The 15,263-nt window shown below is 43.7% G+C and overlaps 1 protein-coding gene across 1 annotated transcript in view; it reads left to right on the forward strand.

Moving 5' to 3' along the window:
- The window catches only part of NSG2 (neuronal vesicle trafficking associated 2), a 34,167-nt gene extending 19,753 nt beyond the window's left edge, over positions 1-14,414 (forward strand). Inside the window, exons 4-5 of the mRNA XM_026047489.1 lie at positions 10,824-10,934; positions 12,498-14,414. Coding sequence (XP_025903274.1) covers positions 10,824-10,934; positions 12,498-12,689 — 303 coding nt within the window. The 3' untranslated portion in view covers positions 12,690-14,414. The remainder of the gene's footprint in view (positions 1-10,823; positions 10,935-12,497) is intronic.
- The last annotated feature ends 849 nt before the right edge of the window (positions 14,415-15,263 follow it).

Consider the following 15,263-nt stretch of genomic DNA (forward strand, 5'->3'; position numbering starts at 1 on the left):
TGTGGTATTCCCGTATTTCTGTGCCCCCAGCACTTTTCCCGTAGTCCCTTCCATGCTGTGATTCCCACAAGCTTCTCTATAGGATTTTCTGCTCTCACCTGACACCTTTACACTGATAGCTCCACCTCTGACCTGCCAAGGAGTGAATCCCAGGAAAGGGAGCTGGGGGCAGGGTTCACTGTGCTCGTTCAACAGATAAATAAAATTAGAGGATCCTTTAATTGTTAAGTTACCACAGGGCAGGAGCAGCTYGCAGAGAAGGGGTCCTCTGAGTGTGAGCAGAACAATTTTCCTCACAGCTTTTTAATACTAACAATAACAACGTTACCATGGCAACTGCCACATCATATCAGTTATCTCCGAGATGCAGAGTGGCTGCTGAAAGATCCCATTACACTGACTAATGTGAGTGGTGCTCGAGGGAGGGAACACGCTCTAATACACTGAGATTTTTCTCACTTTGGTGATAATTGCTAATGGGGCTGAGATACTGTTTCCAGGCTGCACACCGCTCTGACGGGCTGTGAGATYCAGCACAGCAAGGGGAAAAGCAGAGGAAAAGTGGAAAGGTGACGGGTGCAAGGAGCATGTAAGCGGTGGCCTTCAGGGGTCTTCATGTCCTGCTGGCAACAGCATAGGGGAGAGTGTAGTAATTTCCTTTTGGGACATTTCTTCAAGAAGGTCTTGGGTAGTTTTCAGTACGAGGATGTTTCTTAGTGTCCAGGGACTGATTTGGATGCTTATTCATTCCCTTTGGGAATGCTCAACTATACTATAGAAGAGATGTCAGGCAGCACCTCACTGTACTCAAGTCTTCTCCAGGGAGTGATGGAGTCACTTGTCTCTGGAACTTGAGCTGTTGGTCGTRTTTGGAGGTTGCTCATAAGACTTATTTCCACTGCAGGGTGGAGTCACAGTTTCCCCACTTGGGACATGCCCAACACCCTGCCTTGCCTGGTCTCTGGTCTACTATCTATCTGCTGCAAAGTAGCACCTGTACGGATGCAGGTGCTCGTACACTCTCACTTGTGGTGTACATGGGAGGAAATGAGAAATGCTGCTCATCATCTTTCTGCTGGAGCTCAGCAATCATTCTCCTTCCCCTTTTCTACTGGTAATGGGAACAGCAGAGCATAGGTCGGATTGGTCCCAGTCAGCCTCACAGCTTGCACGGAGATAGACTGATGGTACCGTTTGTGCTCATCAGTGAAAATTCCAAGCTGGGAGGCTGAGCTGAGGGTGGATTTGTGGCCCAGCCACACAAAGAGAGGTAGGTCTGACAGCYTCCCTAGCTCCGGAACAGTAAACTCTGCTGGCCTTCCTCCTGCCCGTCTGTGTGAAAGTCTGATGTTCTTCCGATACTTGCCAGCTAAAACCTTGTTCTCTGGCACAGATTAGGTCCAAAGAAGGTCAAGCCACAAGGAGGTTTCRAGTCTAAAACATATATTTTGATTTAGCTAGATTGGTACATAGACTGGATTGGGGACCACCTAGCAAAAGAAAGAGGAAAAAAAAGATACAGCTTTTAATATAAATTATTAAATGGATCAATCCTTAAAGGATTTTCATATGTTTTTTTCATATGCATATGTCATTATGTTTCCTTCTGGTTACCCCTGGTCCCCTCCTTCCCAATAAACCCCACTTGTTGGGGAGTTCCCTTGTCAGCATTTGAGGTGGAACGAAATAGGCCTAAGGCCAGTTTGGCTAATGTAGCAGAAGGGACCTAAAGGAATAGAGGGGAAGAGATTTCAGCTGTCTAAAGCATAGGCAAAGTTTATTGACTGTTGTGAAGTGCATTTTGAACATTGCAGCCAAACCACAGAATGATTTAAAAAAAAAACAGGAAAATGAAATTCTTTGTTTTAATTTTTCTTTTTTTCCCACCCTCTTCATGTCATGTTCCACTTCTCTATTTATAAAGCAGCACAGGCTGCTGATGGAATGTTAAGCAGACCTGAGCTCCCTCCTGTTAATGCTTGCAGATATATTAACCCTGTTGGGCCAAATCCATTGCTAATGGAACTGGCCTCATGCCTTTGAAGGCATCATGAGCAGCAAGATCATTAATTTTTGTTGTTGGTTTTAAAGATATTAACTTTTGTAAGTCATTGGAAGGGAGAAAGCTTCATGTTTCTAATTTAAAATGGAAGGGCTTTGAATTCATTGATTATCCAGGGAAATTTTGATAGCCAAACCCCACTATTTTGTGCCCCAACCCAACACAGCAAGACTTGAACCGTAAGCTTTGCCTTTAATATTTACCTTTAGTATGAAAGAAGGCACAAACCAATCATGTCTCAGCTCTTCTTTCAAGCGAGTCAGATCCTTGTCTTGGGGTAGAAGCCGTGTTTGGGTGGCTTTCCATGCTTGGTCCCTCGGGAGACCAAGCTTTAGGAGACTTGGGCTCTTGCTGTTTGGATGGATCCTACTGGAGAGTCTGTGGAGTTTGTCGGGTTGATGTGGTTTGCTCCTGTGGAAAGAAGTCATAAAGTTTTCTGCAGACACGACAGAGGATAAATAATTGACTTTTGCACATTACATGTGACATGGCACATACTCCAAAGTGTTTGTACTTAGCATGCAAAAACCAGCTGTTTGGTCTTTCCTCCAGTCAACATTTATTAAGCTATTAGAAAAAATATTTCATATAGCATTAAATGCCAGAAAAGAAAACGAAGCAAAACAAACAGAGCTTTTTATCTATCTAAGTGGRAATCCACTAATATTCAGCAGTGAAAGCACTCTCTTTGGAAATGGCATTTTAGAATTTCCGTAGGGAATGGGGGCTTGTAACTTGAGCCATGAATTTTCCATTCCAGGGTTTTGACTTGGCACAGAAAGACATTGTGCAGACCGCAGCTGGCACCAGGCACAGTTAAAAAGATCTGAGGCTATTAGTGCCTAAACAGCCACTAGAAATTATATTACATGATGGAGGTTGGCTAATGTAATTGAGCCAGCTAGTTATTGTGCACATAATTTAATTATTTGACAAATTGCTTAGAAACATGGTGTTCTTGTTCCACGCTCATGCTCCACTCACAGTGCTACAAGGCACAGAGCAGAGGAATTGCTGGTGGGTATCTAGTCATCTCAGGAGATAGCTGCTGCTGCTGCTGCTTAGATTTGCAAATGTGGAGGCGTTGCTGGTGGAGCAGCAGTGGGTTAGAGCCAAAGGACATGTGGCTGACACAACAAATTGGCTCAAAGATATCTCGTGCTGCTTCGAGTGGGTATCTCTGGGACTTTGGGGGACTCTATTTTCACATCTCTACCCTGGAAGTCATTTGGACTTTGATTCCTGAACTGTATGAGCTGAAGGAGTCCCATGAAATAGCGGAGCAGATGTAAGAGGTTTCTCTACTCTCCTACTCCTCGTGGATAATCAGTGTTCTTAGAAGTCAAAAGGAGAGTTGGGGTCTATTTTTTTTCTAAGATAAGAACAAAAAACGCCTTAAACTTTGTGCAAGAAGCCATGTAGCACAGAGCCTTATTTTCCAAAGCTCTGAAGACTTGGGTGCCAACTGAGGACACTTCCCTTCTACAAAGCATCTCCCATAGGCTGCTTAAGAATCTGGAAACCATCTGAAATACAGCTGTGCTCTAATAATGAAAGAGAAATCCTACATCTTCCTGAACAGCACCAAGCTGCTATGAAAAGTCAAGCGTGCCACTATTTTTTGATTAGCCTGATTTGCCCTTCCTGAAGAAGGAAGCTCAGTGCAGTGCACTGTTTCTTTGCCTGACTCTGAGAGGTGGGGCAGCTATGTTCAATGGTGAATTTTTAAGTCCTTCTCCCTGTGGATCCCAGTGACCTGCCAATCCTGAAGCATATCCCACACTGATTCAGATGGTGGGGTGGTTCACATTGGATTCCATCCTGGCATACTGGTGGGAGGCAGCCAGGAATTATAGCGGGTTCTGGGAAGAGTTCCGGAGCCTGCTGGTTTGGCCATAGCTTTCATGTCCAGATTTGATGTTGTCAACCTTAACGTCTAACTGTCAGCTTGAAGAAGTTATGGGATGAATGGGAAAAATTTCTATCCTAAATTTTTCACTGTCAAAACAAATCCTCATAATGGAATCCTCTTGAACTTGTAGTGAGTTGCTGTTATAGCTGAATCCTTGTGGAGTGKTATTAGCCTGCACTATGGAAAAAGCCTGTCGTTCACTGCTGTTAAAGCCTCCTGTGAAGATAATCTTCATGGAAATTCTGCCAATTTTGTTTAGCACTGAATTTTCCTACATTCACAGTCCTTCTTTTATAAAGTCAAGAGAATTTTTATGGCTGATTTGCCTATAAAAAATCACAAATTTCCCAGTACCTAGTGACAGTCAGTGTATCTTGGAGAACCAGACCTTATATCTGGGAGGATATTTTTAAATGTCATGAGAGCATGAGAATACAGTGCAGGAAATGGCAGAATGGGCTTTTGAGGTCCCCCTGAGGTCCACAGACTGGAACCTGTGTCCAGATCTCTTCTGGAAACTCATTTACTGATAGTAAATGAGGGATAGGCAGGAAATGGCAGAATGGGCTTTTGAGGTCCCCCTGAGGTCCACAGACTGGAACCTGTGTCCAGATCTCTTCTGGAAACTCATTTACTGATAGTAAATGAGGGATAGTAAATGAGGGATAGTAAATTGCACAGGGATATGTGCAAAAGCCCAGAACAGACAATCTTTACCCCTTTAAAACCACCTGGCTCTATAGGAGGTGCCTAATTACTGCTGATTTCAGTGTCCTGTAGGAAATTATGGGATTGGGTCTTGGTCTGAATGACTGGTCTCTGCCTTCAAAGTGGCAGAACTCAGTGGGGGAAGGCAGAGCTGCCCCTTTTATGGGTTTGAATCCTAGTTTAAGCCGTGTGGAGGCTCTTCATATGAATGTCTGTTGCTTTTAGAGACTTTAATAGAGTCCTTCTGTTAACAATATTGTACAGTGTAAATTTGCAAGATTCACAGTATTTAATTTCATAGTTAATTGGCTTAGAAAAAAGTCCTTCATGTCTTTAAAAATTGTTATTTCACAGTTTTGTAAGATACCATCTTCTGCATTCTTTCGGGAGGTAACTTGCACTTGAGTGCCCGTGTTAATTTTTCTATCTGCTTTTTTTCTTTCTACYATTTTATCTTGGGTCCCCCAAGATAAGTAGGTAAGCTACTCCATCAGCACAGCCTGTGAACAAAGCATAAAGGTAGAATAACAAGCTCTGATACCAGAACAATGATTATAAGTTATGTTCCTCCAGCTGGTAATGCAAGTAATATTAGGCTTAAATCAGAAAAAAATCACACCCCCACAACTCACCAACACAGGCTGGATGCAGAATACTAATAGAGAGCAGTCTCCATCTAATCCCCTGGAAAAAGAATATTTTTCAACTTAGTTCAAACAGAGCATGAATGTGAGGGAACTGCCATCTGCTGACAGACCCTTCCCCCTCTGACACTGCCTGAAAAATGTTCCTTATGGGTATCTGCTCTGCACAGTAGTATTCCCACCAACCTCGGCTTGGGATCTACTTTTCTTGTTTTCTTTTATTTTCATTTCTTTTTTTCCTTTCTTTCCTTTTTTTTTTTCCCCCCAGCTATTTCCAGAGAGTTCATATTTCTTGGCGCTCTTGGGCCCTGAACGACTTTGCTGATTTGTGGGCCAGCCCGTGGCAGCCCAAGGGCCCCTGCGTGGCAGCCCGTGGCAGCCTCRGTAGCTCGGCAGGTTGTCAGTGCTGTTGTCAGATCCTCGTGCGCACGTCCAAGCCCATACGGCTCGATGTRCAGAGGGACCAGGCACTCCCAGCTCTTGCTGACTTCCATGGGGAGTGAAGAGGGCACATCCACTCGGAAAACCGAGGTCAAGACAGAGAAAAGTCTTGCCAGGCAAAACATAAGGAATAAAAATGTAGAAACCTTGAAGACCCCTGTTAAAGGAAAGCTCTGCTGTTTGGATGTGGCACTATTCTGTGTTTTGCTTTTAAGACTTTTCATTGCAGCTAGGGAAGGACAACGAGCAGCCATTTGAAAGAAACCCAGTTAGATATTTGGTTGGATACTCTATGAAAGCCAGGTCAATAGGAACACAATTGCAATTAGTTACCATCTCTCTGGAGGAAGACCTAATGGCAACTTGTGTCCTGTTGCTTTGTGTGGTAATGTCTGTTTTTATCCACGTCGTTGGGAAAGTGCAGCATGTCCTTCATCTCTGGGAAAGGTGGGGAGGAACCAAGTGTGCTATTATTGATGGAAGTTGACATAATCTTTCACTGATGTCAAGGGCCTTAGATAAATCTTTTCCCCCTTGTTTTGTGGTTGTTGGGGAGTTTTTAGTGTGGTAGCAATGTTGTCTCTTCTTTATTCGGTCACTTTTAAGTGAATCTTTGGACACTACGAATGGCTTTGGAGATGGGAAGGGCAAAACAAGCCCCTTTCAGTTACCCTGTAGAGCAGTCACACACGACAGATTCATCCCTGCTGCACTCCTAGGTTTTATCTGCTCACTAAATTTTATTTCCCCTCCATGAGTGTTTATATTGCTTAGAGACTGCCAAGGTTCATGTTATTCATAAAAAAAAAAGTGGAGGTTTATTAGGTATTGCAGCCCTGTGATTCTTTGGTATTTGAATGTTAATGAAGCTTTGTGTTCTCTAGAATAGTTAGAGAGGTGGACCTTAGCTCTGRCTTATCAGTATAGCCAGGGATGGGTTTTTCCTCCCTTTCCTTGGSTTTTAACATTTTACGTGACATTTCATCCCAGAGCAATTTTACACTATGTATCATCATGTGTAACACCGTGTCATGCTGTAATTTTGCAAGTGCATGAAAGGGCAGGAGGGAGGTGAGAGGGGCTTCAATTACACCCAGGAGGGAGGTGAAAGCTCAGCGGAGGGACCTGCCCCTGCAAGGTAATGAATTGGGTGTCAGCACTTTGCTGGCGCAGAGCAGCAGAGCAGAGGGGAATTTATTACCTTTAGGGACTTGTTGGGCAGGTAAGAGGAAAGGAGCCAGTCTTGTCACATTACTAATGGTCATTTCCATTGGTTTGTATTTAACAGTACAAGAGAAATTCATCCCAGTCCCAGACAGCTCAGTTATTTCTTTCTCAAAGGATAAAGAAAGAACTCGACCCCTTCAACTGCCTCAGGGTGATAAGAGTTGAAGGAGACTTTGATAGCCCCTTTTGGGGAAGGAAAACAAGGAGTCATTCAGGGCGAGGGAGATACCCCACAGGTCAGGGGCTATTCCCCTTTCATGGCCTCTTCTGTAGGCACAAGAAGAGTCTTCTGGGGTTGAGAAAACTCATGCAAGGCAGGAGAAAAGAACAAAATAGATGCCGGGGCAACAGGAATTACATGTGCAGGAGAGTATGGGTGTCTGTACGTGGGTGTCTGTAGCTAGCCCTGCTTTGGATGGCTGTATTCAATAAAAATGGCTAGGAAATGTGCAGCTTCAGGTTCTCAGAAACAAGAGCTTCTTTCACTCTGAGCATTGTTTTATRTTGGATAGTATTCAATGTAATCTTGGTGCCCCTTGTCTCCTCCTCTGCCCTAAGACCTAGTATTTTCTTTCAGGTTAGCACAAGTGGGAATTCTTCATTCACTGCACATTGTAATTAGGGCAGAACAGCCACATCAGAAAGCTGAACCATTCCTGTTTTCTGAATTTTTGGCTAGGACTGCTCTCTRAACTTTGGCTTTGATAGAGCAACATGCATGGAATTAGTGCCTTCAAATTAACCTTGAAGGGGAACTGTAGCAATGCCATCTTGGGTAATGCTACTGAATTTGCTATCCAAGGAGCTGCCAGACTTTGCATGCTTTTATTTTAAATGGAGGAAGAGCTGATGGCCATTTATTCTACATGGGAAAAATACTCTTCCATGTTGATTTATCAGAGCAGGGTTGTGATGTGTCATACTGGAAAATGGGCTTTACCCCTGATCTTCCATTGCAGAAGTAGACAGTGTTGGCATATTTAATCCAGGAATAATCTTTTTGACAATTTTTTTTTCAAAGTGACTTTTTTCTTCTTTTTTTTTTTTTTTTTTTTTACTTTTTCAGGTTTAATCTGTCTTCTTTTTAGAGTTGAAACCATGGTAAATTCTGCTTCCCTCCCCTCTAGACTCCAACTTCTTCCTTTGCAGCAGTATAAAAAGGGAGATTGCTTCCTTGGGTTGGGAAGTAGAATTTCCTCTTTCCTGTCAAGCTTTCCATTCAAACTTGTATGCAAATGTGCATTGCTGGAGGAGAAATGGACCTATTTTCTTGGTCAGACTATTGAAATCCTTGCAGTTGTTCTGTGTGTCTACCATCTACCTCTTTAGTGCACTAGGACCCACTTACACATGTATTTTGATGAGATCCAGCCGTACATGCTTTTCCCTTTGAGGCTGCCTTTTGCTTAATTGACCCCTTTTGCAGAAGACTAGGACCCAGGGAGGAGGTTAGTATGAATAATTATGCTAAAAGGAGGGTCAGAGCTTCAGTGAACTATTCATCTCTGGGAAAGCCCGTTAGCCCCAACCTTCTTATCTTTTTATGTTTTATTCTAAAGCATTGACTTAACAATGAACTTACGAATCTCTCCTGCTAGACATAATCTCCATTCCTCTCAATTTCCTGAGCTTTGAACTGGGTATGTTGGGTCAAATTGAACAGCAGATGTAGATTTAACTTCACTCTTTCGTGTCCTCTTCCTTAAAATAGCCACCAAATTGCAGTTCTGGATGTTCCAGCATTGCAGGTGGCATTACCAGGGCTTTTTTAACTTCTGCCAGTGTTAGTGAAAATGCTCTGTGTGCTTAGGAATGCACCTCAACAGGCAGCACACCTTTCTGCAAAATTGGTGAGGAGTCTCTTGCAATGCAAGCCATTGCAGCAGCCTTTCGAGTCTGTGCAGTGACTGCACACCATATAGATTCTCAGAATTAGAGCTGCCACAATGACCAAAACAGAGAATCAGAGCAAAATTCAGTATGAATCAACATTAAGCAACTCATATCTTTATTGATATATCACTAATATATAATATTATTATTATATTCATAATATTATCTTGATGAATTCTGAAATTTGTCCAGATTGCTCTTCATAAGCTGCAGTTCTGTGTCTGATACACTGAAGGAATTAYCTCCGTATTTCCCCACCTTCTACCATCAACTGGTATTGTATATACTTTGGTGRAGGAGCAGCTTCTACCTTTAATTGCTTAGACACTCATATGAAAAAAATAAGGTGATTAGGACGTAACTGTAACAACAAAATGCATGGTGCGGCTGCATGCCACAAGCTTGCAGGATGGGATGTTGTCCAGGCGAGCAGTACCTGCCTCTTCAGACCACTGCTGTTCCCAGCTGAAGGATTCCTGGTGTGACCAGTGGCTGGGGAGAACTTGCAGCCCAGGATGGGCTCCTGTGCCTGGTGGGAAAGTGGAATTCAGGAGCAGACTGAGGTGACAGGAATTGCAGTAAGTAATTCCTCTCTTACTGCAAACTTGGCCTCCACCTTTTGCTGTAGGAATTTCATTAATCTCACACTGGCTGCCCACACTGTTGTCAGTGCAAGTTTTACATGTTTACCCAACTGCTGTACTTGCCCCTTCGTCTCAGTGAGTGCGTGCATTTGATTATGAGCTCTAGCTTGCATGGTAGCATTGGAGCCCCAGGGATTTTGCTGTATTTTTTATGCCAATCCAGATCAGTGGGAGACAGCAGATTCAGCAGGATGGGTTGCTGCAATTTAGGCAAGAGAAGTACAAAACCTTTTACCTTGCACTTTCTTAATTCCAGCTGGGACCAAAAAAGATTTGGAGAAGGGAGGAGGGAGGCGGGGCTGGTGCTGATAAAACATGCACCTTAGCTGAACTTTGCTGAAGGAGTCAATATGAACTTGAGCCTTTCCCTAGAGGCACAAGAATGCCTCTGGGAGCCTTGCTCATTCCTTAGGGAGGATATAGCTAAAATAGCAGATTAGGGACTTAGTTCAAGCATTTCAATGAGGGTTTTCCTTTTTTAGGAAAGGGGGCTGCAGCAAAGAACCAAAACAGTTCAGCAATGGGAACATCAATTTCAGAATGAGGAGAGGAGGAATATTTGAACCCTCCACAACTTGTTGTGTCAGGTGCTTCCAGCACTGTGATCTGAGATGCTTGCAGAGGCAACAGCCATGCATGCAGTCTGCCTTCTCTTGGATGTATTGTGGGATATGTCAGTTGGMCTTTCTCAGTAGTTGTGATATTTTCATTTTACAGCTTTGATAAGTAAAGAAGGGTTCCCATTCTCCCGCCCTCCCTTTTACAAGTTACTCAAGGCAGAATTTAACTTTGTAGTGTCACCCAGAAAGTGCAATGGGGCCTGTGTTACAGGGGCTTTATTCTTCATACTTGCTCCCCTACCTCTGCTATCRGAAAACTAAGACCTTGCCAGGACTATAAGGCAGGCTTATCTGCACAGATTGGACCGTGCCTGCGGATTCCGGGTGGCTGCTGGTTGATCCTGCTGGGCTAGCAGATGATGCTTTCTGTTGAACAGCTGAGAGCATGGGAACAAAAAGCCTCTGAGAACACATAAATTCCCGTAAATTCGCAAGGAGTTAAACACAAGAACATGCTCTACTGAAGGTCTAAGGGGGGCAGGGGAAGAAACGATGTCAGAATTCAGAGCTATTGAATGTAGCGTTCATTCAATTACCATGCTTAGTTAAGCCCTACACAGTGGAGTGAAGACTGCAGTCTGTTAGGATGGATGTTACTATAACTCATTTAATTATGAGGTTGCTCATATGCCATTTTAACATATGTAGAGTAATATTATCCCTCTTTTGYAGGTCACTATTCTCATAAGCCTGGCTCTTGCATTCCTTGCCTGCATAGTGTTTCTCGTGGTATACAAAGCCTTTACTTACGACCACAGTTGCCCAGATGGATTTGTTTATAAGGTAAGAAACTTCAGATGGATGAATTGCTTGAGATAATGATAGGCTCTAATTGACTACATGGTTACAGTCTAGTCTGCCTTTTTTTTTCTTATATTTTTTTTTGACCAGGCCAAACAGAACATTTGGCAAGAATGTGTTGCAATGGGAAAAGTGTTATGGGAAATGTAGACTTGCATTTGTCTCTGTCAGCTACTGTTACATTGCAGTTGTTCGGATTAAYGTTTGGGGAACACTACAGACAGATGTTCAGGAACAATCTCTCCTATTTGTGAATGGATTTATTGCAGCTGGAATCCTGCGTTTGCTTCCCACACATTCAAGAGATTGAGGTTTACTGGCATACATTTTAATACAAAGCAAACTCTCGGAGTGCTGGCACATGTGTCCTTTGTGAAAGAAATCCAAATTTACCCACATAGTACACTTTTCAAGTTGCTTTTCAGACTCTACTGGGAACAAAACCATATAACTTAATTGCTTAAGCCTTTCTATCCAGTGGGTTTATATAAAATATCCACAGAGAAAATTTTGCCTGGTCTGCTGACATTTAAAAGAAAAAAAGTTTGCAAAATAGTTCATTGCTGTGGATAAACTCATGAACTCCCAGGAGCCTTGACTATATGGGGGATAGTCTATGAGCTGGAAAACACAGTAAGCGTCCTGGTGTATTAGTCATTGTTAATTACTCTCTTAGGTTATAAAAAAGTGGATTTGGGACTGAATCATGCATTTCAGAATCCGATCCAAAGCTGAACTTCTGAAAAGACTAAAGGTTTTGGACTCAGATTTTGGCTAGTAACATTGAACTGGGAGTTATCTCACGGTTTAATAATAATTGTTCCTGAGACCCTTTATGGCCTTGGTAATACTTTACTTCTGGTCCAACATTTGTTACTGTTTGATTGCCCTATTACGGCTATGGCAAAATAAACTGTTTGATCCATGCAGTTCTTAGCATCTAAGTGTCCACACTAGAGCAGAGGTGATTCATTGGCAGGGTCTGCACAGACAAGAAGCTCTGAAAAGGGCTGGCCWGTTGGGCCACACTTCCTACCAGCACCTCTCAGGTGGTCATGCTCCAGGTCAGGTAACACCCTATAACACAGCAGCATCTAAGAAGCTTATTCTGTCRGTCCTCTACCTGTCTGAGGATTAATTCTGGACTTTACAGAGCTTGCAATCTAGCACATAATGGGAACAGCTCAACATGCTCTGCTAAGACTCCAGAAAAGGGGCTTATTCTCTGCATACCGGTAATGTACCAAACTAGTGAGATCTTCATTTTATAGCTCCCATTTCCAGTCCAGGAAGGAATCAACTTGACATCAGGGTTGCCAACAGCAACAGGTTTTGAGGGCTGCCGACCGAGCCTTAGCTCRGCGTTCCCACCGAACTCCGCATTCCCACAGCAGACAAAGAGCAGGGGGGTCTGCACCAGCACACTGACTGCAGCACATCTCAGTCAAACATCAACCTTGCAACTTACTGACACTGAGATTTTTCAAAATGACCTGAGCCTGACGGGACCTCTATTTACCTCTCTTGCTCTTTCCTTCTTTCCAGCATAAGCGATGCATCCCGGCCTCCCTGGATGCATACTACTCAGCACAGGATTCAAACTCCCGGGGCAGGTTCTATACTGTCATCAGCCACTACAGCATGGCCAAGCAAACCAGCTCCCGGTCTGTATCGCCTTGGCTTTCTTCAGGACCGGTAAACCATGAAGCTAAGGCTGCCAAGACAGAAGGTCATTAAAATTAATGAGTGGTGATGGGAAAGTGGGAGGGTGGGGAAAAAAAACCCACCTTGTCTATACTGCATTGCTGTAGTTGAGAGAGGGCGCTGTGCTAACAGCATGACAAGAATAAATAATACCCAAGTGCAGGAGTCATCTTAATGGATATTTCTTTTCGTGCATTGTTCTCGTTGATTTGTAACCGAGTCAAGCTCTTGTACAAAGGCATGTTTGATGTTGACTGTACCTTACGATGTAAAATATTTTTAAATCATTGCTTAACTATTTGTTAGAAAAAAAGAAATTAAAAAACAAAAAAAGCAAATTAGAAAAACAGCCAGAGAGGATGAAAGCAGCAAGGAGAATCCCATGGAGTTGCTTCATTGCTGGAGAGTTGTGACAGGAGTGTAACATGCAATGAACAAAGAGCTGCWATCATTTTGAGAGAAGGAGTGGAGAGGACCTGTTACAAACCACATTGCTGTGTTGCTTATTTTGCCAAGAGAGGTAAGGGTGGAGTTTGCTGCAAACTGAATCCAGTTTCAGAGTACATTTGCTGATGGAGAAATACATGCATCCTTCTTCCCTTGAGTGCACACACACACAGCTCTGCATAGTGGCCTCAGTAAGTTCAGGAAGATCTAGGCATTCCTAACAGGCTGTCCCTGTGCTGCTGTTCTCGGGTGGATTCTGCAGATCAAATCCTGGTTGGTATTTGGACATGGCAGCAGGTGGGAACAGAGAGAGGCCACTGTAATGGAATCTTGAATATACTTCATAGCGTTGGAAGGCAGGAGAGCAGGGCTTTATTGATGCTTCTGGCATGGCTTTACTGTAACTTCCCTTTGCAAAGTTCAGTGAGTCTTCAGCCTTAGGAACCTGCACACTGAGCATCACCATAAGACAAAGAAATCTCCTGATGAAAGGAGGCACCCTCAAGTGTGACCATAGTATATCAACATATTCAGCCTCTACCTTCTCAGCTCTTGATTTTCTCCTCAGCCATCAAATGGGGATGCTCCTGCTTCACTCCTTCAGCTTCAGCTATGTGAGGGTYTAAGGTAGGTAGAAAGGTAGGCTGTAGAGCTCTCAGAGTGCAAGGGTCTCCCTGGAGCTCTGCCTACAAAGACAAACCAGACCAGAAGCTTAGTGCAATCCTGGACACTCCTCTCCTCTCTCCAGAGACAGCAGGTATGGACTGGTGGGAGTTGACCAATGCTTGATCAGAATSGGATTCCCTTCCCCAGAGCTGCCACCTGGCCCATTGCTGCAAGCTGGTTCTGCTCTGTGGCCTTGCAGGGTGACTGAACTGCAGGAGCAGACACACGTGCAGGGCAAGCTCACATTCCACTAAGGCTGCTTGTTCAGATTTGTTGCTAGACTGGGACGGAAATTAGGAACCGACCCCTTTTTCCCCCGCCTTGGGCAGTTTTGCTCTCCATTTTGCATACATAGACACCAGAGGGTGTAAACGAGGGCAGAACTCCTCAGTCCTAACAGGCATCATGATAAATAACTGTATAGCGTAGCTAAAAATGTAGTGCCAAATGCCATCGTCTGATTTCCTATCCTGCCTTCCCTTTCAAACCTGTAAATCCATTTCTCACTCAAAATGTACAAACTGCTCCCTCCACCGAAAACCAGAACTCCAGCAAACCACTGAACAGTTTATAATTTTGTGGTGTATTTTTTGTCAGTAGGTAGCAGAGACTGAAGTATTTTTTGGTGTAACTCTTGAACTTTTCTGACAGGATAAAATAAAGCTAGATGTGACCGAGTGTCCTGGTGGCTCTGGCACCTTTTTTTGGTCTGACTCTGCTGTGTGCTGCGAGGTGGCGGACGGGGATGTTTGTTTGCTGCAAGTGCTGAACGTGGATGCTTGCTTGCAGGGCAACTGAGATGGCTGTAGCTTTCAGGAGGCATTTTCAGAACTTTTTATTTGCCACTTGGATGACTGGGGGTCTTTTTCCCTATACTCATCCCTATTTTTCAATAGAAAATATAACGCCAGTACTTAAAAATAAGATGATTTTCAAAACAAACAGCATGGATCATGCTGTCTGCCCAGAACTGCTGGGTTCATTACTCTGTTACATAGAAGCCTGTTTTTCTTTTCCTCAATGTTTTGACAGTAAAAAACAGGCAAAAATGCTTTTCTCCAGCCCACACCATCACGGCGTGAGCATTTTGTGCTATTCCTATCAGTGATTATATGGAAACGAAGCATTGCAATAGAGGTAACAGAAATGTGATGGTTACCAAGCCCTTCTCTGTGCGTCCTGACACGGGGTGCTCTCAGGACTGTCCTGTAATCTTGCAGAGAACATGGTTCAGGGGTGTAATTTTAGCTGAGAGCAACATCAGCCCTTTCTCAAATGTTTTCTCAAACATAGTGATGTAACAGCGGAAAATAAGGGCTAGCACTTTCTATCAGTGATTCGTGACTCTCCCGAGGGACCTTCCCTGCCTTTTTAAGGCCAGTGACTGATTGAAACTTTGCCTGGCAGCAGTGTCCTTGGCCAGCTCCTCCTGCGCCCACGTTCACGTGCTCCAGAGCAGGGGCTGTTGCAAAACGAGGGCTGCAGGAGAACACA

The sequence above is a fragment of the Nothoprocta perdicaria genome, unplaced genomic scaffold, assembly GCF_003342845.1.
Source record: "Nothoprocta perdicaria isolate Ctin4 unplaced genomic scaffold, notPer1 scaffold_5, whole genome shotgun sequence".
Taxonomy (NCBI): domain Eukaryota; kingdom Metazoa; phylum Chordata; class Aves; order Tinamiformes; family Tinamidae; genus Nothoprocta; species Nothoprocta perdicaria.